This window comes from Phocoena sinus, chromosome 1 (genome assembly GCF_008692025.1).
Source record: "Phocoena sinus isolate mPhoSin1 chromosome 1, mPhoSin1.pri, whole genome shotgun sequence".
NCBI classification, from domain to species: domain Eukaryota; kingdom Metazoa; phylum Chordata; class Mammalia; order Artiodactyla; family Phocoenidae; genus Phocoena; species Phocoena sinus.
In genome coordinates this window covers 89,436,026-89,458,300 of record NC_045763.1, presented here as the reverse complement: position 1 = coordinate 89,458,300, position 22,275 = coordinate 89,436,026, and the positions used below count along the sequence as shown (strand labels likewise).

At 38.5% G+C, this 22,275-nt stretch overlaps 1 protein-coding gene and 1 long non-coding RNA gene across 3 annotated transcripts in view; one reads left to right on the top strand and one right to left on the bottom strand.

The window, feature by feature from the left end:
* The window catches only part of MFSD14A (major facilitator superfamily domain containing 14A), a 38,268-nt gene extending 17,550 nt beyond the window's left edge, over positions 1-20,718 (bottom strand). Inside the window, exons 1-2 of the mRNA XM_032624849.1 lie at positions 20,434-20,718; positions 7,037-7,132 (exon numbers count right to left, since the gene is read on the bottom strand). Of these exons, the coding sequence (XP_032480740.1) occupies positions 7,037-7,132; positions 20,434-20,517 (180 nt within the window). The 5' untranslated portion in view covers positions 20,518-20,718. The remainder of the gene's footprint in view (positions 1-7,036; positions 7,133-20,433) is intronic.
* Positions 18,786-22,275, top strand: part of LOC116750025 — a 30,923-nt gene continuing 27,433 nt past the window's right edge. For both annotated transcript variants that reach the window (XR_004348777.1, XR_004348772.1), the window contains exons 1-2: positions 18,786-20,193; positions 21,762-21,993. This is a non-coding gene — a long non-coding RNA (uncharacterized LOC116750025). The remainder of the gene's footprint in view (positions 20,194-21,761; positions 21,994-22,275) is intronic.

The window sequence follows — 22,275 nt, the reverse complement described above, 5'->3', positions numbered from 1 at the left end:
AAAATAAAAAGCTCATGCTACATTTTAGTCCTAGTAAAATGTAAAACATCCCTTCATAACACAATCCAATTTTATTTCATATAAATTTTCAGGTTTGTATGACACTATGCATATGAGGAAATACTAATAATACCAAACATTTATACGGCATTTACTATGTCACAAGGCACTAAATTGAGCACTTTATCACATTATCTCCTTTCATTCTTCGTAATGGCCCTATTAGAAAACTGATACACAGAGAGGTTAAATGTCTTATCTAAGATCACATAGTAAGTAGCAAAACTTAAAGTGACCACAGGAAGTCAAGCGTGAAAGTCCATGCTTTTACTCACTATGCTATCCTGCTTCCAACATATAACTGACTGACTTATAACTCCCTTTACAGACAGGTGTATTATCTAAGATAGGAGACTAGGAGAATAAATAGGGAAATTTTAATTGCCAAAAAGTGGACCTAGAGATTCCATAAGGTAAGAAAGAAAGAAAAAAAAACCCAACCCATGAAAATGTATAACAAGTTTCTTTATCCTTTCCAAGGCCTGGTCTCAAACCACATGGCATCAGTTTGTTCACTGGGTAACAAGTGAACCACTGGGAACTCACTGGTTGAGAAAGTAACTGGGGGAAAGGTAACTAAAAAAATAAAAAGCAGCAACCACCATTTTCACAGCCTATGTATCAGAGGCTTTATATATACTTTTACTTAATCCTAACAATATTATGAATTAGATATTACCACTTTACAGATGTGGCAACTGAGTTCTTGCTTGACTTAAAGCCAATGCTTCTTCCATTATACCGTACTGTCTCTCAATAAAAACAATAGAGAATGGCAATGTGGGGAATGAGACAGGTCGGAAAATCTTCTCTTTAGGAAGAAAAACTATGCTGGTTGTACTTTCTAACATCCTGCAAGTAAAACCTTTAGAAGGATTAGAAGGCTCGCTTTTCTTCAGTTACTCTTCTGCCAATAACTAGAAATTTAACAAAAATTAGCTTTTATGTAAAAATAAAATTAGAAATGTTTAGTATTCAAAGAAAATCACTAATATAGGAAAAATCACATATTTATGATATTCACATATTTTGTGATTCTCAACGGAGGGTGATTTTGACCCCTAGAGGACATCTGACAATGTCTGGAGACATGTTTATCATAACATGAGGGATCGGGGAGGGCGGGGGTCAGGGGAAAGAATATATGTTACTGGCATCTATGAGGTAGAGGTCAGGAAGGCTGCTGAACATCCTATGATACACAGGTCAGCCCTCCCCCACAATAATCATCTGGCCCCAAATCTCGGTAGTTGAAAAACCCTATTATTTATTATTTATAGTGAAGACCCATGGATCCAAAGAAGGTGGGTGCAAACTTTTTCTGTAAAGAACCAGACAGTACACATTTTCAGTTTTTTCTAGCTTTGTAGGCCATACAGTCTCTGTCACAAGTGCTCAGCTCAATAAAAGCGGCCATAGACTATATGTAAATGAATAGGCATGGTTGTGTTCCAATAAGACTTTATTTACAAAAACAGGGTACTAGCAGTATTTGCTCTGGCCATAGTTTGCTAGTTCTTGTACTAGAGAAAAAGATTTAAACTCCTTATCCCCAAACCTTTCATAACAACTTAAATCTGCTTTTGTTCCAGTTATTACTAAGGGCCAATTCTTTCTAGGGTCAAAGAATGGATTTGGTGTTAAAAAGAAAGAAGGACATAACGAATGCTTACAAGAAGTTTTGTAATACGCTAAATCTTATTTCTAACAATTCACTTTGCCAAGCCATCTTCCATTCCAATCAATCTGGTCTTTTCACTACTTTAGAAATATTCCTATGCTTTCCCATATTCATACTTTTACACATGATATCCTATCTACCATAAATGTTTGTTCCCCTTATCTTCCCTATCTAGTCGACCCCAAAATCTTCCATATTGCTCCTTTGCTACCAAACTTTCCTGTCCAAAGCAATCAATTTCTCCTTTAGGACCATATAATAGGTGATTACAGCACTCCCTTGGTCATCACATATAGCTTTCTAATATTTTTTATATTACAGTACTCTGTTACTTAGGTCTTGTATTTTTCATCTTTTCAGGTATTTGATAAATATTTCTTTTCAATTATATTTCAAACTTCTTAAGGGCAGACAGGCACTATATCTACTACACTTTGCATTTAATATATTTTTATTTCTATTAGTGCCTCATCAATAGAGTGCCTTCATATATTAACCGTTCACAAATGTTCATAGTTAACATAATTAATTCTGCTTTCAAAATGACTTAATATGACAATTATGCAAATTGATTTAACCAAATGTTACAAAATAAAAACTTTTATAACCCCTCCAAATGAGTATAGCTAAAGATAAATAAACCCTCACTTTTTTTTTTAACAAAAATTTTAACAGAGACAAATATTAATATAAGAAGTAATAAAAATGTTGGTTGTAAAGATTTTTGATCCTGGGGGACCCTTAAGCACTGGGGCTGAATAGGAAAAAAATGTGTCATTTTCCAATAAATTTTATGGATCTTAAAATTTTTAAGAACTTAAAAATTTTTGAGAGTAAATAGTCCTTAAACTATTAAATGCTTCAGGACTATCTCTGAGCAAAGAATGCTAAGCCATTGATACAGAAGAGAGGCTGGAGGACTGGAGTGCAGGGTCTTGCTCCATAACATGGATTGTGCATCTAGCAACCTGAACCATCAAATGTTGGCCTAGTATTTGTAGAGCCATAGGTCTGTCAAAAAGTGAAGCCAGTTCTTAGCATTATAGATCCTTAGTCCAACTGTCATTAATTCTCTTTATGTAAATGTATATTATTTAGTCAATCAATAATCACTGACTGAACACCCACTATGAACCAACCATATAGTCATAACCTCTCAAAGTGTTAGATTACTGTCCTTAAAAATGTCAATATAAAATTCTTCTGTGTAATTAACGTAAATCCCCTTGTTGGAGATTTCACCATCCTGCCCTGGGCAGGTCCTCCACATAGAACGCAGCCTTTGTTCTTTTACTGTATTCTACAACAGTGTTCTGGAAGCTCTATGGGCTTAAAAACTCAAAGATAATTGCAAAAACTCAAAGATAATTGCAACCACATGAAATTTTTTTAAAATTTCTTTTAACTTCACATTACTTTTTAAAATGAAGGTTATTACAAATCCAAAACCAAACATTTATTATAATTAATATGTTTTAAATTTGGTTATCCGTTAAATGAATTAATTCAAAGAGTATCTTTGAAAATTGAAACACTTAAATTTTATAATTTTTGAGAGCTATGTATGGGAAGAGAGAGATACATAAAATGCAAATAAACTCAAATATATCTTCATCCTCACTTTCCCTTTTTAAATGAATAAGAGCTGTGACTCTCTAGCAGGCACCATTTATAATCAGTTTCAAAACACATAAGACAGAAATAAAATGTTTAAAGGTTAACAGACTTTTGGAAAAGAGAGCAAAGTGCTACAACTTGGTGCCTTCTACCCCAAAACTCACTTTTCCTCACACCCCAACACGGAGGAGTATAGGAGTCCAAAACAAAGAGAAAAGGCCTGCTAATAAAATCAACAACAATAAAAAATTGCAAGCAGAAAGTCTCAAAATGAGCAAAACCTTTTTTAAAAGCCCACAGTGAATTAGTATACTGGTTATTAATTAGTGATATATACTAGATATATGAGAATCACTTCTAAAAAAATATACATGCCTGAGCCTCCCCCTTGAAAACTCTGATTTCAGCCAGAAAGGTTGTAAGGCCTAGGTATTTGGGGGAAAAAACAAAAACAGGTATCACTAATATTCACCTCTGGTTTAAAAAAATCACTGACTTAATAGATACCACATTCTAACAGCTGAAACCTTCATCTCCAGTTGGCCAATCTGTCCTAATGGGGCTGGTAAAGCCTACCCTGAAGCCAAAATCTCCTAAACTGATGGTTGCCTGGAGGGATGAGTAAGACTGCAGGAGAACTCTCCTGTTCGTACACATTTCACATTGCTTAATGGTCTACAACAGGCAGACACTGTGTTTCTAATTACTAAAAAAGTAACATATGTAACATATAGAGAGAGAACTGTATATATATATAGATTTCCCATGCACAACTATTTTTCAATGATGTTTCAAAGATTCTTGCTGTTCCAATGGCCAAAGGCCAAAACACCAGTAAGTACCAAGAGTATAACAAATCTCAACACTTAGATACATCTAATCTCTACAATTCAATCCTTGTTTTGCCTAAACCACCCAAGGTTTTCCCCATCAAGCAAAAAAATGTAGAGCACAAACACTGCAATTATTTTTTAAAATGTGTATACATTAAAGATGAGAAAATAATCAGAAAAATAAAACTCTGAGCTTAACATTCATTTATACTTGAACTTATTTTTCATGAGACAAATCTTGATTTAAAAAAAATAATGAGGTGAAAATTTGAAAAAGGTGAAGAATTATGACTATAATATTATGGACAACTGCCCCATGTAACACCTCATCATTTCACCATTTTTAAAAATTCAAGTATTAATAAAAAACATGGGAATTAAGAGTAACTGTTACAACAACAATGGGGTGAAAGAAGTCTTTCCATAAATAAAATAATTGGCAACAATGTTATAGCAATTATCCTAAGATATGTATTTATGCTGGCAATAGAAAAATAATTCATTAAGTCCCAAATTAGCACTTTTCATTTTCCTGACCATAATTCAATTCAGTATTCTAAAAAGTAAAAGAAAAAAGAGAGAAAAAGAAAAATCAAAGGTACTATCCATTTTTTAATCAACAAAAAATAGTTAAGAACGTACTAAGCACAGTTTTCCCATAGCTATGAAAAATGAACTAACAAGCAAGCAGTTATATCTAAATAACTGGATTTCTTCCTTGTTCTTAAAGAAGGCAATCTCTTTTTGTCCTATTAGAAAAAATGATACCAAAGTTAGACAAAAAGTTGAGATATCTAAAAAATATAAATGAGATATGAATTTAAAAAACAGCTACACGCACTTCAAATCATGATGACTAATTATGGAATCATCACAAAAAGTTTTTTTTTTGATGGCTTGCTCACAGTTTACCCAATACCCAATATTTTAACCTCTCTACTTAGCTAGTAGTTGCGCTGCAGATAAACTCAACTACCTAAAACATGGGTATGAACCACTTGCTACCAGTATTCTCCAAGACTGAGCACTAGGAACAAAACAAGCCTAGGTTTAAAACCAAAACTGCAGTTTACTATCAGAGTAACAAGTTGCTTAACTCTTCTAAACCTTAATTTCCTCATCTGTATTATTGAAAATGAGGAGGACCCTGTAGGGGCTCCTGGGCACAGGGAGCCTTTCTGTTCAGCCTCCATGACCTTCCCTGAGTTCCAAAGGGCAGATTTGAACAGTTGAACAGTTGCTAATCCAGGAAGGGAAGGGATGCAGAGTCAAGGCAGGAACAGTCAAGAAACAATAGTGCAGCCTTGGGGCAGGATCCTGGTTCCACCTCAAGGGACACACATAAGAATATGTTTAAGCCCTTTTATAGAATTAAAACCAAGTGGAAGATGTCAGCATTCTCCATACCAGAGAAGACCAACTGAGGCCAGACTAAAAGAACCAGAGAAGCTCATCAAGATTACCTGAGAAGAGATTAAAGGAGTGCAGGCCCTACACATACCCTCCCTAATCTTATTAGCAACTCCACCCTTGAACTATTGCTATAAAACTCTTCATCAAATCCTCCCAGGTTGGGACACATGTTCATAGTTTCACACAGGGCAGGAGCCCGCTGTGTTCCTCTTTGCCTGGCAAAGCCATAAAGCTATTCTCTTCTACTTCACCCAAAACTCTGCCTCCAAGATTTGACTCGGCACCAGTGTACAGAGAGGCTGAGCTTTCAGCATCATTATGAGGCTAATTCCTCATTGATAAAGTGGTTTTGAGGATTTAAAGTAATGTATTTACAGTGCTTAGACGTATTTACAGTGCCTGGGCTCATCATCATATAAATACATACAAACTGCTATTACAAAGCTCAAGTACTTTAAACCATAGGACTAATGATCCACCAGACAGATTTATATGTTAAATTGGTAGATTATAAATAAGCACACTCTAATATTAGAAAGCTAATACAAAGGTGTGAGAACACAGTTATTACAACACCACAGTAGCCCCCTGACATCAGGTTATTACAGTATAATGTGGTTACAAATGTCATAATCATAATGATTATTAGACTAGTTCAATCTATCTATATATGATCATTCAATTTATGAACAAACTTTTTATAAAAGTCTTTTTTGTGTATCGACAAACAAGCTCGTGAAAAAACAAGAAGTATATCTCTTTTAAAATCTGTTCTTCTGGGATTTAGAAAGCTGTACATTTATCCTGATTACACCTTTCAAGATATCATAGAGGTCTACCATTACTCCTTCCTTCATTCCATTCCCCTCATCTAAACCGACAGGAGAAAACTAGCTATCACCTAAGATGTTTGGTCTGGCAGGGAGGTCTTTTTGTGAGGTTCTAAACCTGGGAATATTTGAGTAAAATCAGCTTAGAGCTATGAAAAGAATGACCTCTCTAGATGGTTACCTCTAGATCCTCTGCCTAAACTAAAAGAAACTTGTATTTAGAAAATGCAACTGCAGGAATGAATCTCAAAATAATAATGTTGAGTGATTCAGGGCACAGACACCATTCTTCCTAAGCTTGTCAGTATAATAATCCTTTCCACCTTCCCCAGAGGGGGAACTGAGCCCTGCTTAAACTTGTCCAGTGTTCACCAGAAGAATCACACCTGCCCAAGCCCTGCTAAAAAGTAAGGGAGAAGTAAAGGTTGGAAAAGACAACTAAACCAGTAAAATACAGTACTAAAGGGCTGACGATATTGGTGGGAGAATTAACCTTGGAAAGGAAAAAGAGCCTTTTTTTCCTCCCCAAACTGATTTCCCTCCTGAAACCGAAGAAAAAGAAATTTTAAAGTCAGTGATAAATAAGTTAAAAGATTACTTACCACCAAGGTGGGTGCTGTCAATAATCCCCAAGCAAAAAACTCCAAAAAGATGACGATAACCGCATGATAAACACTAGGAGAACCTATTCCTTGAGGCTACAAAAACAGAGTTTTAAAACATTAATGGTGCATTCCAAAATTACTAACAATGACAACAGTCAATAAATATTTATGGAGAACATTCATGTATTGGGCACTATGCCAAATATCTGGACACTCATTGTCCCTGTCCTCAAGGTGATGGGGGCAGACAAGGAAACAAATACATACATTATATAAGCACCGTGTGCAATGGGAACACAGAATCCAGAGTGGGGAGGGGAGTATCAGAATTCCAGGAGGAAGGCTGAAAGGAAGTAGGCCAGGAGCAAGAGTGGGAACGAGGACAGCAGAAGTCAAGGAAGCAGCCTGCACAAAGGTGGCAAGGCTTGAGAGCAGGAGGCATTACAGGACTCATACAGTTCAGTACAACTAGAGTACGGGCTGCACACTGAGAGTACTGACAGATGAGCTAGAGGCACACAGGGCTAACTTCCATGCTAAGGAGTCTATGTTCAATTCTGAAGGCAATGGGGGGCCACTAAAGGATGTTAAGTAAGACTCATGTAATCAGATGAAAGTTTTAAGAAAGATCATTCCGGCAAAGATGTAACAGATAGATTAAAAGGGGGCAAAACTAAGGAAAGTTAAGAGGCTACTGCACTGATCCCAAAACATAAATGAATCATGTGGCAAGAATGGTAATAGACACCAACATGGTTCAAAAGCAGAAAAGTCCCGAGTAGTGTATGAGAGATCTTGGACTTGATATACACAAGAAAGACATTACAAAATTAACTTTATACTGCTGCTAGAGATATCTTAAGAATTACTTCAGTTGCTGGGTTTTATATTTCTAAGGGCAATATTAAATTGATAGAAAAGCAAATGACCAATAACATTAACTCAGTCTCCATTAACAAGTTTATATAACAGAAAGACAACTTTAATGAATACATATAACAATGTCATACTTAAGTTTTAAAAATATATTCAGTAGTCTTATGTTCAAAATATTAATAGTATTTGGATTTCTCTATACACTGAAAACGATGCTACATCATTTTATAAAAATAGATGTCTCTCCCAACCTGCAGAATACAGGTACCTGAAAACCCCCTTGGTAGGAGAACCTGCAGTTGAGGAATCAGAGACAACAGAGGTGGGGTAGGGGTTGGGAGACATAAGAGCTGAAGGACCATGGCTGGGAATGAGTGTATTCATTCTCCTCATTCATTCAACAAACATTCAGAGTACCAGAGGTGCTGGGATTACAAAAACCAGTAAAACACTCCCTGATCTCAAGGAGCTCACAGTGTAGAGAGGAAGAGGCCTCACTATAATCATCTGCTTATATGTAAATGCAGTAAAAGAGATATATACAAGTGAGGAAGCAAGGAAAGGTTACTGCAAGAAAATGAAGTAGTGTGGATAATCACATCAGAGAAAAAAACCAGACGAAGTAGACAATGGCCATTAACAGTTTGAGGCTGAAAGGAAGGCAGAAGAAGTAGCCTCTAAGCTTTGGTAAGGAGTTTTTCATCTTCACTCTAGAGATACAGGAAACCATTGAAGTTTTAAGCAAGAGAATGGTGTGATGAGACCTGCATTTTTCAATACATCACGATGATTTCCTAAAGGATGTAACAGGAGCAAACTGCATGCAGAAGCAGGCTATTAGAATCAGTTCAAACAAAAGGTGATGAGGGCATGACATAGGGGAGTGGCATGGATGCTGGAGGGGAGGGAAGTGAAATAAGAATTTAGGATTTGAAACTGAAAGAATCTGATAAATGTGGGAGGGAGAGTCAAGAAGAAGACTTCCAAGTTTTTAGCTTGGTTGTCTACTAGTGGAAGCTGGTAGCTTCCTAGCTCTTTTTTCCCCATGAGGCTCAGATTTACTTCAGATTCCATCTACAAGATAACCCTTGTACTTAAAACATTTCTATTGTCCTCTGAGGGCTGATTAAAACAATCAGTCAGCAGCAGATGTGATATTTGAAACCACCAGAGTAGGTGAGATGAAGTGTGAAAAGAGCAGTGGGCTAAGACAGAGCCCCAAGAAACACCAAAATTTAAGTAGAGTTGACCCTTGAACAATGCAGGGGTTAAGGGGCACCGAGCCCCACACAGTCAAAAATCCATGTATAACTTTACAGTCAGCCCTCCGTATCCAGGTTCTGCATCTGTGGATTCAACCAACTGCAGATCATGTAGTACTGTAGCATGTATTTATTGAAAAAATCCATGTATAAGTGGACCCAGGCAGTTTCAACCCATGTTGTTCATGGGTCAACTGCAGTGGGCAGAAGAAAAGGAACCCATGAAGATAAAGGAACAATCAGAGAAACATCAGGAGAATCAAGAGAATACAGTGTCACATGACAAAGGAGCAGTTTTAGGAAGGAAGGGGTCATGGCCAGTACCAAATAGATAAGGTAAAAACAAATATCCACAGGATTTCGTTAAGCTCCAAACTAGTTTTGTTCACCATCACATACACTCAGCATCTATTAAAATGCCAAGTAGAACTTCTCAGGGCCTTTAACATGCTAATTTATATTATTTATATTATGAATCTCCAAGAAGATATTATTTTCCAAACTTGACCATGAAATCCTCTGTCATATAAGAGACAGTATCTCACCAACACTTGAGTTCCTTGGAAAACTGTCTGAGGAATACTGATAAAAAGTAAGATGATAATTACATAACAATGTGTATAAATATACACATAGAGCCAAAAGCCTGGAAGTGGCTGCTTAAGTGAAGAACACTTAATCATTCAAGGACAGTGTTGGGAAAGCTTTGCAAAGGTATTAATAACATAGAGGGAGTAGGGATGGAGCAAAGTCAATGGATACAAAAAAATATTTAAGAGGTAGAATAAGGACTCAGTCAGTGGATGACTAGATGTAGCAGAGGAGGGTAGAGAAGATCAAAGATGAAAAGATTTCAGTTTCTGCCTTGGTCAGCTGGACAGTGAAGAAAAGGGAAAGAATAAAAGATTAGTTTTAGGCATACTAGTTTGAGAAAAACACATATAGCATTAGCTGAATTTAAAGAAAACAAAATGAGTAAACTATGCAAGAAATAGCAAAAGATTAATATCTTAACTAGGTAAAGCATTCATGAAAACCAATACAAAAGCACTATGATGCTATAAAAATATAAAGAATATAAACAAATAATTTTTAAAATAGCTCATAACATTCTATCATGGAAATAACCAAACATTCAGTAAAAGCTCCACCACAAAGATGTTCACAGCAGCATCATTTATAGTAGTAAATATGGAAATCTAAATGTTCAACCTTTAGTTACATAGCCTACAATCAAATCATGGTATATAAATTAGACAGAATAATATGCAGCCAAAAACTGTTTATTGATAATCTTTAATGACAAGTAAAAATGTTTATGGCAATGTTAAATTTAAAAAAATCAAAGGAGGATATAAAATTGTGTAATTTCAACTATGAAGAACAAAATAAAAACTCACCTCAATGTTAACAACAGTTATATTAGGTAGTGATTTTAAGTGACATAAAATTGTTTATTATGTTGTTCTGAATTTTCTAAATCTTTTCTAATAGTCATGACTGTACTTCAAATAAGAGGGGCTTCCCTGGTGGCGCAGTGGTTGGGAATCCGCCTGCCAATGCAGAGGACACGGGTTCAAGCCCTGGGCCAGGAAGATCCCACATGCCGTGGAGAAACTAAGCCCGTGCGCCACGGCTGCTGAGCCTGTGCTCTGGAGCCCATGAGCCACAGCTACTGAGCCTGCGCTCTAGAGCCTGTGAGCCACAACTACGGAAGCCCGAGCGCCTGGAGCCCATGCTCCATAACAGGAGAGGCCACAGCAATGAGAAGCCCGCGCGCACAACGGAGACCCAACACAGCCAAAAATAATAAAATAAATTAAAATAAAATAAAATAATCACCTCACGTCAGTCAGAATGGCCATAATCAAAAAATCTAGAAACAATAAATGCTGGAAAGGGTGTGGTGAAAAGGGAACCCTCCTGCACTGTTGGTGGGAATGTAAATTGATACAACCACTATGGAATATAGTATGGAAGTTCCTTAAAAAGCTAAAGATAGAATTACCATATGACCCAGCAATCCCACTACTGAGCATGTACCCTGAGAAAATCATAATTCAAAAAGAGACATGTACAATAATGTTCATTGCAGCACTATTTACAATAGCCAGGACATGGAATCAACCTAAATGTCCATTGATAGATGAATGGATAAAGAAGATGTGGCACATATATACAATGGAATATTTCTCAGTCATAAAAAGAAATGAAATTGAGTTATTTGTAGTGAGGTGGATGGACCCAGAGTCTGTCATACAGAATGAAATAAGTCAGAAAGAGAAAAACAAATACCGTATGCTAACGCTTATATATGGAATCTAAAAAAAAAAAAGTTCTGATGAACCTAGTTGCAGGGCAGGAATAAAGAGGTAGACACAGAAAATGGACTTGAGGAAATGGGGTGGGAGGGCAAAGCTGGTGCGAAGTGAGTAGCATCAACATATATACACTACTGAATGTAAAATAGTTGGCTGGTGGGAAGCAGCAGCATAGCACAGGGAGATGGGCTCGGTGCTTTGCAATGACCTACGGGGTGGGATACGGAGGATGGAAGGGAGGCTCAAGAGGAAGAAGATATGGGGACATATGTATGCATATGGCTGATTCGCTTTGTTGTGCAACAGAAACTAACACAGTATTGTGAAGCAATTATACTCCAATAAAGATCTATTAAAAAATAAATAATAAAATATTTTTTTAAAAAATAAATAAATAAGAAGAAAATGTTTTACTTATCTAAGAGAAAAACTATGTAAAAGATAGGTAGTTGCATATGCTTGTCCCTCCTAAGCCATTCTCTCATACTTCCCAGAGTTGGGGGAAAAAAAGTGTGTGTGTGTGTGTGTGTGTATGTGTGTCTTAAGGCAGGGCAGGGAGAGAGACAGCTGCTTGCCCTAAGGTACTAGTAATTTTGAGAGTTGTATTATATCCATAGTCATCTATCCTGTTTTAAATGAATTCAAAAGTAATACAAGATCTTAATAAAACTGACAAATTTTAAAAATATTTTACTAATCTGGAATTACAGAAACTTCTAGGCAGGACTTTTGATGTTAAGTTTTAACGGAATACCGATCCATAATCAAAATTCCAGGACAATTTGGGAAGAATACAAGGGTCATGGCCTGGGCAGAAAGACTAAGGGAAGAGGGTTAACAAACAGGTAGGGGGCAAATATTTGACCAGTGCGTGGTTTACAGCATCAAGAGTAGAAAGTTCAGCATAATGAGATCATATCAACATATGACATTTGAAGATTCTCAAAAGAATTAAGAGGTACACAGTGGAAAATTCTGAAGGAGACAAATTTGAACATGAACTAACACGTACCCAACCCCAAATGCCAAGATATTCCGCCTAAAAGCGTAATAATTACTATGCCAAAAGTCCATTCAGCTGAGTAATTTCCCTCTTATGGAAGCATGAAAGATGATTCCATGGCAGTCACCTCTAACTTCAACCTCAGAAGTCAGGGACAATCTCCTTTAACCCCACCTCCACGCTCCAATCTAATTCCATTTCCCAAAGCATACTTTCCATTGGTAACATATTTGGTTTCATCATCTAGGCTTTTGGCTAAGCCTTTTAAAAATCTACTTATTTAGTCTCCTATCCTATAACACTAGATAACTTTTACAAAGTTATATTTTGTTTTGTAAAGTACCTATTTCATTTTATTTAACTTAAACTTACCTTTTTCAAGCTCACGCTCTCTGAGGCAGGCCCTATGCTTTATTCTTCTACAATCTGGAGCATGTGGTACATGCACAGCACAAAAGGGTTTAATAAGTGTTTGCAGAACTGAAATGAATTACTCTGTAAGTCTCCTCTACCTATCACTTTAGGCATTCAGTATATGGTTACTGTATTTAAATATTGTTAAAAGGGCAATATATTCATTAATTAAATTTGCAACTTCCCCTATTAACTCCCTCCTCTATACTTATTGTCTGCTACTGTATCATCTATCACATGGGTTTACTGTACACATACATGAGATTAAAATAATAAAAAAATCACTAAAGACTTAGAATGATTTAAATTCATAATCTTATTTACCCCTTCTAACCTTTCAAGTTAGATATGTTATCTCCATTTTACAGTCCAATACAGCATATAAGAGATGGATCAGTCAATCCAGGCAACTGCAAAGCCCACCCAAGTCTGGAGCTACACTCGTTGCATGGTTACACTGCATATATTACCACAGACTGTTACTTAAGAGTAGGGATCCAATCTTAACCATCTTAGTATCTCAATGCATAGCTCAATGCCTAGTATAGAAAGGGTATTTCATGCTCATGGACTGACTGATAACCCTTATCATGAGAGTCAGTAGCTGTTAAATGACTTAAGTCACTTTACCTCTCTTAGCATTTAGGGGTAAACTATTAATTTCTTACCTAAATCCTCATCTAACTCTCAAATTCCACATCTATGATTGTCCAATCAATATGAGTTTATGAATCCAGCAGTTATTGTGGGGAATATGGACTTTAATAACTTATGTTATATTCCTATCAATGAATCAGGGACTTATATGGGTTGTTGGCCAGGAGAAAGAAGTAATTCCACCAGTAACTGGGCATTATAATCCTTTTTATTAAATAGAATGTTATCATGTGAGTAAACCATGAGAATAAGCCAAACTGAGGATCATTCTTCAAAACAAAGGCTTAGACTATTAAAAATGTCAATATTATCAAAAATAAACAAAAAGCTATTCTAGACAGAACAGACATGGCAACTAAATGTAATAATTAAATTCTGCACCCAAAAAAAGACTATAAAGGACGTTATTGGGAAAATTGGGGAAATGTGACTGGCCTATATATTACACAATATTATTGTTATCAGTGTTAAATTTTCTGAATATAGTGATTATATTGTGGTTATGTGGGAGAATATCCTTATTCTTAGGTGATGCATCCTGAACGTTTTAGGGATAAAGTGTCATGATGTCTACTACTAACTCAAATGGTTCAGAAAAAAATGAAAAAATATATAGAGAAAAAGGAAAATCAAATGTGGCAAAATGTTAACAATTGCTGAACCACAAATCTATGGGATGGGCAAATAGATATTCATTATGCTATTCTTGCAACTTTTCTGTAGTTTTGAAAATTCTCAAAATAAAAGTTGGGGAAATAAAAAACACAACGAAAAAAAATAAGGTATGAAGGAGAATAATTTTGAACTTAGAATTTAATACTGACAAGTTATCAATCGAGAATGAGGATAAAATAAATCTTCAGAAAGAAACACTGAATTTTCTCTGAACAATATACAACTAAGTTTACTAAAATAATTTAATGTAAAAGTCTTACACAAAAGAAGACAAAGATTCTTAATTATAGACATCTAAGACCTGGAGCTTTTCATGGAAGAACACTAAAACAAAAATTTCTATAGAGAATACCATAACTACAGAGCTGCTTTCCTGGGATCCTGACACATTATGGAATAACTGGAGGAAATAAGGCTTTACTACTAGTAATTGGTATCGTGTTTCCTCTCTCACAAAGTCAGCTGGTGTTTTCTTATTTTCTATGACCTTAATCAGGCAAGGCAAGGTTTACTACATTTGTGAACAAAAAGAAAACTGATCCTTTATATCCTGAAAGTATGAATCACCATAAACATGTAGAGACACCATTATACTAATTAAGTCACTTTGGCTTAACTTGCAGCGAGACTTCAGAATTATTTTATGGATGCATTATGGATCAATTTAAAAGAGATATCCAATATTTGTATATTACAGAAGTGAAGAGGTATTGGTTAGACTGCCCCTAAACAGAGTGGAATACACTTCCTATAAATATTCAACAAGAGTATAGTGAGGGGCTTCCCTGGTGGCGCAGTGGTTAGGGGTCCGCCTGCCGATGCAGGGGACACGAATTCATACCCTGGTCCGGGAAGATCCCACATGCAGCGGAGCGGCTGGGCTCGTGAGCCATGGCCGCTGAGCCTGCGCATCCGGAGCCTGTGCTCCGCCGCGGGAGAGGCCACAGCGGTGAGAGGCCCTTGTACCGCAAAAACAACAACAACAACAACAACAAAAAAGAGTATAGTGAGATCAAGTTTTACTCTTAAAAAAATAAAGAAGGTTTACAGCTTGAGATTGTACTGCTTTGAGGTAAATTTTGAAAAGATAAGTAACATGACAATCTATTGCATCCCTCTCCATTCTTGAGGGGAAAATATGCGGCTGACTGTTAAATCATTACATTAAGTGCTTATCCCCATGAACACCGAATTGCTTACACAGTTCAAATGACTACAAACTAAACTCACTAAAAAGGTAAAATAAAATTAAAAAACCCCCATCAACACAAAAATCAAACTGTCACCAAAGTCTAAGACGGAGCCTAAGCTCAAGACCGGTCTTAGGGTAATCTCTAATTACTCAATTTATAGAGCTAAATGATAAAATATAGACCACCTCTTGTTTTAAAAAGACTCCCTAAGAAGTATTTCCTGTGGTAGAATTCATAACTGTATTTATACACTATTGAGAAAGTACACCTATTATTAAGAATAAGCTACTATATCTGGCTCTGAAAGAAACAAACCCATTTCAGGGATCTTGATGCGCCCTGGCTGAAATGGTCACCTGTTACTTTAATTGACACTTCTAATTCAAAAAAATGCCAAAAGACAACTCAAGCTTTTAAATAACTGAAAATTTTAAATCATACATACTTATCAGAATGATACTTGAGAAAAGCTATTCTTTTTACTTAACTTCAACACTTCAACTGTAAGTGAATTTCCACAGATGATGTTGGAAAGCAGGTCTTCAAACTATAGTAAGACAAACTGGAAATATAAACTGAGAAAACTGTTTACTAATTTACCCTCAAACACACTAACCTAAAGCAAATGTTGACTCAAGGAGGTAAGGAGGTAAGTCACTCATGGTTCTGCCTGCCACAAGCTTGCAAAGGACATATATACATCCTGATGTTTCTAGGCATGCTCTACTGATTTCAAAGAACAGCTGCTTTTTGAAAGGCACCATGGCCCTCTTCATGGCTTGCACTCTAGGAACCAGAGGCTGCTCTCTGGGGGCTACAAAGAGCTATTCTGCAACTCCTTCAGCCATCCTAGCAGGTGAAGAGTGCAAATGATCAGAGCTTAGGTCCAGACATTTGAAATGATTTTTGACTCCTACTTATTCTGATTAAAATCAGAGATATCAAGAATAAGTAGCTGGTGCTCTGCATCTCTGGGCCTATCTGAAATGCCAATTTTACTTTTTTCAGGTACTTCCAATAAAGCAATACACATATGCCTTGCTTTCTATCTAATTTTTAAAGTCATTTTACCAATTCACTTGTGGAAAAAATGGACATTTTTCACTTTGTCAGAGACGCAGACTCACAACTGTATTCACAAAACAATAAAGATCACAATACAAAACAAAGAAAACTTTAAAAAATCATAAGGAAAATTCTATCTTTGATAATACAAATAACTCATGTAAGTAATTCTTTGGCTCTTAGCCTCTACCAAGAATACTTATAAGCTATCTGCTAATACATGGTAATGATTTAACAACAAAACCCGAAGCATTCTAAAATGTCAGAATGCACTTTCAATTCAACTGTCCTAAATGGTCTGCAATGAATAAGAGATGTAGCAAAATGTTACATACATTAAAACATAATTAAACACTGTAATCCTATGTGCTGATGCTTCAAAAAGCAAAATCACCAATAATGTCACAGCTACTTTCATCAGTAAAATGGTATAAGTAGATGATTAAGTAAATATTTATTGAATTTAACCTGTGAAACTATTCTTTAGTTACTTATGTTGTTTTCATATAGAACAACTGTTCTTAAACTTTCAGGAAATATGGATCCTTTTGTGGAATCTCCCTAGAAAAATGTGTAGTCAAAGAAAATTTTGCAAACAACTTCAGGGTGAACAGACCCAAGTTAAGAATTCCTGATACAGAATCACACACCTTCACGTAATTTATCTTAATTGTGTACTACTCAAATGAACAACATAATAGTCAGCCTTACCCTGGCTTCAGCGCCAACTGAAATACAATTTCAAGAAAAAAACATTTAGTTACTTATGATTAACCTGGTTCGCTTAGAAGGGCTCACTTCTTCAAAACTGTTAAAAACTACAATAAGTATGTGCTAAGCTTTTGACAAATTAACAGCTCATTACTAATTTTGTTTATGAATATTACAACTGGCTGATCAAGCTTACAAAGATGCCATTAGCAGAAGGACAAAGCAAAATAATCTTAACATTGTTGAACACTAGGAAGAAAATGGAAGGGGATCAGGTCAGTACCATTGGCCAGGGATGTGAAATACTGTTCAGAGCCTGTCATGTATGACCATATAGCCTCAGACACACGGATGTTCATAACAGTAGTCCGACCAATTTTAAGTAGAGAGGTAGAGAAGTAAATGTCATTTTAAAACTATTTTTATGACTATAATAGTTCCACATATTTTCACTTACAGCTAGAGTAGATTAAAATACAAATACTGCAAAATATTACCCTGGCACTTCTAGAAATATAAATATCTCCCGATTATATATGGGAATAAATAAAATTACACTAAAAAATCATCTTAAGGGCTTCCCTGGTGGCGCAGTGGTTGAGAGTCCGCCTGCTGATGCAGGCAACACGGGTTCGTGCCCCGGTCCGGGAAGATCCCACATGCCGCGGAGCAGCTGGGCCCGTGAGCGGGCCCGTGAGCGGGCCCGTGAGCCATGGCCGCTGAACCTGTGCGTCAGGAGCCTGTGCTCCGCAACGGGAGAGGCTGCAACAATGAGAGGCCCGCGTACCGCAAAAAAAAATCATCTTAAGAATGTGCTACTAGACACATTTTTAAAAATCACTTTAAATGTGTTTTTATCACTTTAAATTCACATAGTAGGCCCTGTAGGATTAAAAGATGCATAAACAAAGTCCCTATTCTAAAGAGGTGTCCAGTGCTCTTAGAATGGAAAGTTCAGCATAAGTGTACAAAGATGATAAATGATAATACCCCCATGCCCACATCCCTCAAAAGAAGCTTTCATTTATTTTATTATGGGGGGGGGTTAAAAACTGTATTTTGTGTCCAAAAGCAAGCTATGAATTCACTACAACTTCAGTAAATATCAAGATAAAAAAAAAAATCCTCTTCCAAATTGCCCAGGATTTAATTGCTATAAAGCGAAATTTAAAAAGTCAGAGGTAACAAAACTGAACTTTACAAGGTAAAAGGTGTGTTTCTTGAAAACAGCTTCATTCTTATCTTTTATTAAAAAAAAAAAAATACTAGGAGCTTCCCTGGTGGCGCAGTGGTTAAGAATCCGCCTGCCAATACAGGAAACATGGGTTCGAGCCCTGGTCCGGGAAGATCCCACATGCCGCGGAGCAACTAAGCCCGTGCACCACAGCTACTGAGCCTGCACTCTAGGGCCTGCGAGCCACAACTACTGAGCCCGCGAGCCACAACTACTGAAGCCTGCGCGCCTAGAGCCCCTGCTCTGCAACAAGAGAAGCCACGCAATGAGAAGCCCGCGCACCGCAACGGAAGAGTAGCCCCCACTCGCCACAACTAGAGAAAGCCCGAGCGCTGCAATGAAGACCCAATGCAGCCAAAAATAAATAAATAAATTCATTTAAAAAATTACTAATCTTAAATATCACTTGCTTTTACAAAATACAATTCTTTGATGCTTCTATTTTGTAGATTGTAGATGAACTTAAAATATCAAATCCCTATGATTGACAAAGGCAACCAGTATTCTTTCAAGCTATTTCTCTCCCCACATAGTAGTTCTAACCAACTTGGTCAAAAGAGCCATGACAATTCATAACTGACTTAATCAAAATAATGTTTTAATTAATTAAATAATAAATTAAATACAACAAAAAGATCTGAAGACTTGAATTTCAAAGTTTCTTTTTTCACCAAATGTCAAAGCTATGACATCTATGGATTTGACAGTTAACTAAAAGTATATTCTGAAATTGCTACATATGTCCCAAGCTTTCTCAATTTTAGCAGAACTAACTGGGCCGTATTCTGAAATGCCAAAAGAAAGTTGTCTCTGATTTCAAATGAATTTAGCAAATCCTCAATGGCGACCTAATTACATATTTAGCACTATGCTAGTAGCTGAGGGCTCCAACAAAACACAAACAAATATGGAAAAAAGGAACCATTTCTGCACATTTCTCGGAAAAGTGAAGTATGTATTTCACCTTTGCATTCTATTTCGGAATGTGATATCAAAGAATGGAACAAAGACCAGAGAGTGTAGCAACGGAGAAATTTCAGCTAAAAAAAAGTATAGGCCAGTTATTGTCAATTAAAAGGCCTACGTCCCCTGCCGGTTAACAGCACAACGCATAAAGTTGACTGTGATGACAACTGTTTCTAAAAAGCAAATATTTTTTTCTTGCCCTCAATCTGTCTTCTTTTCAAAGGTCTTCCAATCCTCAGGCCATGATCAACTCTACCTAGTATTTTTTGTTTTAAAATACACCAGGTGATTTTAAAATAACAGGGTGATGACTCTTCTTTGAAAACTAGCAGATTGAAGTCTAGGCCCCAGGTGTCCTCTGTCACGCTCCAGACTGCGGGAAGTGAGGAGCAAAGCCCACCTTCTGACAGTGTTTACCGTACTGGACGCAGCCAAGAGCAGGAGCACTGACCCAGAACGCCGTGGAAAAAGGGAGCGAGCGCACTACGGGGCCCTAGCGGGGTCGCCGCGCCAGATGCCACCCGGTTAGCAGCATATGGGAGGGCAGGGATTGCTCCCGGCCGCTTCCAGAGCGCGGCCACGGCCTCGCGGGGCCTGGACGGCGCAGGCGAGGCTGCGGAGGTGAAGGGGACGGCGGAACCAGCTACGACCCGGCGACCCGGCGACCCGGCGGACCGGCCGGCAGCGGAGCCCGGCGTCGATTCCTCCCCGCGGCTGAGGCGCTCGTGGGCTCAAGGCCGCAGGGCCTCCAGGAGCGGCCAAAGGAAAGGCTGGCAGGTGCGGGAGAGGCGGGCGGCTTCTCCATTCGAGAGGACGGGCCCCGGAGGCCGCAGGCCGGGGCGAGGGAGGAAAGCCCCTGGAGCACAGGCACTGGGGGCCCGGGAGCCCGAGACACCGGCACCGCGGGAGGGGTGAGGGAGAGCGGGGGCAGCCGGGGGCGGCTGCAGGCTTCAGCGTTGGGGGCAGAAAGAGATCCGGGCCCCAAAAGACCCTCCCCGGCGCGGTACCCCAGCTCACCGTGCCTCCGTCCTTAATGATGATTTTCTTGGCCAGCATGATACTGCGGTTCGCGGCCCGTTTCTTCTTCTTCCCCTGGGTCATTTTACCATCCTCGATTCCTGGCGTTGCTGCAGCCACTCCCGGGGCGGCCGGCCCCAGCGGCGAGTGCCGTCCCGCCACTACTGCCGGGCCGAGCCGCTCGGGGCGCCCGCCGCCATCTTGAAGGCCCGGCCTGCCTCCGGCGGCGCGTCACATCGTGCGATCGGTCGACCAGCCCGCCCCGCCCACGTGACGCGCCCCGCCCGCTCAGCCGCTGGGCAGTCTGCGCCCGCGGAGGGAAGCCCCGAGGGAAGAGGGCGGCGCGCGACCGAGGCAGCCGGTGGAGGGAGCGGCGCGTGGAGAGATCCGTGTGCTCTCCGTTCACCAGCTCGCTCAGCCCTCACCACAGCCCTGGACGCTGGGGACGGTGTTAGAGCCCCTAAACAGAGGAAGAATTTAAGTTTCTAAAAGTTACCTACTAGTGGAAGTACAGCTGATAAACGGTTGCACTGGAATTTTAACCAGGGGTCCTCAACTATGAGGGCTGTCTCCAACTGTGTTCTAACCAACACCGGAACCGAAGGAAACGGTTGAAATAGTTTTACAGAAATAGTGGGTGACTGAAGGAGTAAAGATAAACTGAGTTTTCCTAGTCTTTTGTCATTCTGGTGCCGGGGGCGGGGGTAGAGAAAGCCTGGAGCTCAGCTGAAGCCCGCCTGTTTCCAGGAGCTCCCTGGCCCCAGGCAGGATCTTTTCTCTAATCCCTGCCAATAAAAATGTACATAGTCTAGGCCACTACCTGTTTTACCGTGTTGTTTAAAAATTAACGTTGTTAATTAACGCTGTTAATTAACAGTTGTCACAAGTGGAGTATGGACTTCAAATTAAAGTATCACGATGTTAAATATGCGATTACTGTGTTATGTAAGAGAATATCCTTTTCCTTAAGAAATATACACCGGAGTCTTAAGGAGTGAAGGAATATGATGCATGCTACCTACTCTAAAATGGTTAGGAAATAGCATGTATGTATTTGAGAGGAGGGGGTTGAGAGTGATAAAGCAAAATGGCAAGGTGATAAAAAAAATAGTGAATTTCTGTGTGGTGGTTTTAAGATATCTTCACAAATTCAGTGATATTCTCTTCTGGAAGAGGAGGAGTCTAATTCCCCTTCTCAGGAGTGTGGGCTGGGCTTAGTGGCTCTGTTATCTAATAGGATATTGTAGAAGTGACGTATCTGACTTCCTAGGCTAGGTCATAAAAGGCTCTGCATCTTCCCGCTAGCTTTCTCTTTTTCATTCACTCAGGACCCAAGTCTAGTGGAAACTAGCCACCATGTCATGAGGACACTTAGGCAGCCTGTACTGAGGCCTTCCACCAACAGATATGTGAGTGAGTCATCTGGGAAGCCAGTCTTCCAGTCCTGCTCAAGGCTTTGGCTGACAGCAACCCATGCCAACATCCTGACTGCAACTTCAGGAAACCCTGAGCAATGCCTGCCCAGCTAAGCCACTCCTGGTTTCCTGACTCTCAGAAACTGTAAGATAAAAAGTACTCGTTTTAAGCCACTAAGCTTTGGGGTAATTTGGCACACAGCTATATAGATAACTAATACACAGGGTAAAGGGAGTGTATGTTCTTGGTACTATTACTGCAACTTTTCTGTAAGCTTGAAATTATTTTAAAATGTTAAAAAATAAATTTGATTGAATTTTCTATTTCGATAACTGACTAGACATAGAAAACAAATCAATTTCCATGGAAGGGAGAAGAAAGGCATTTTAGCCTGATAATTCAAGTTACATGTTTCCTCAGTAAGTA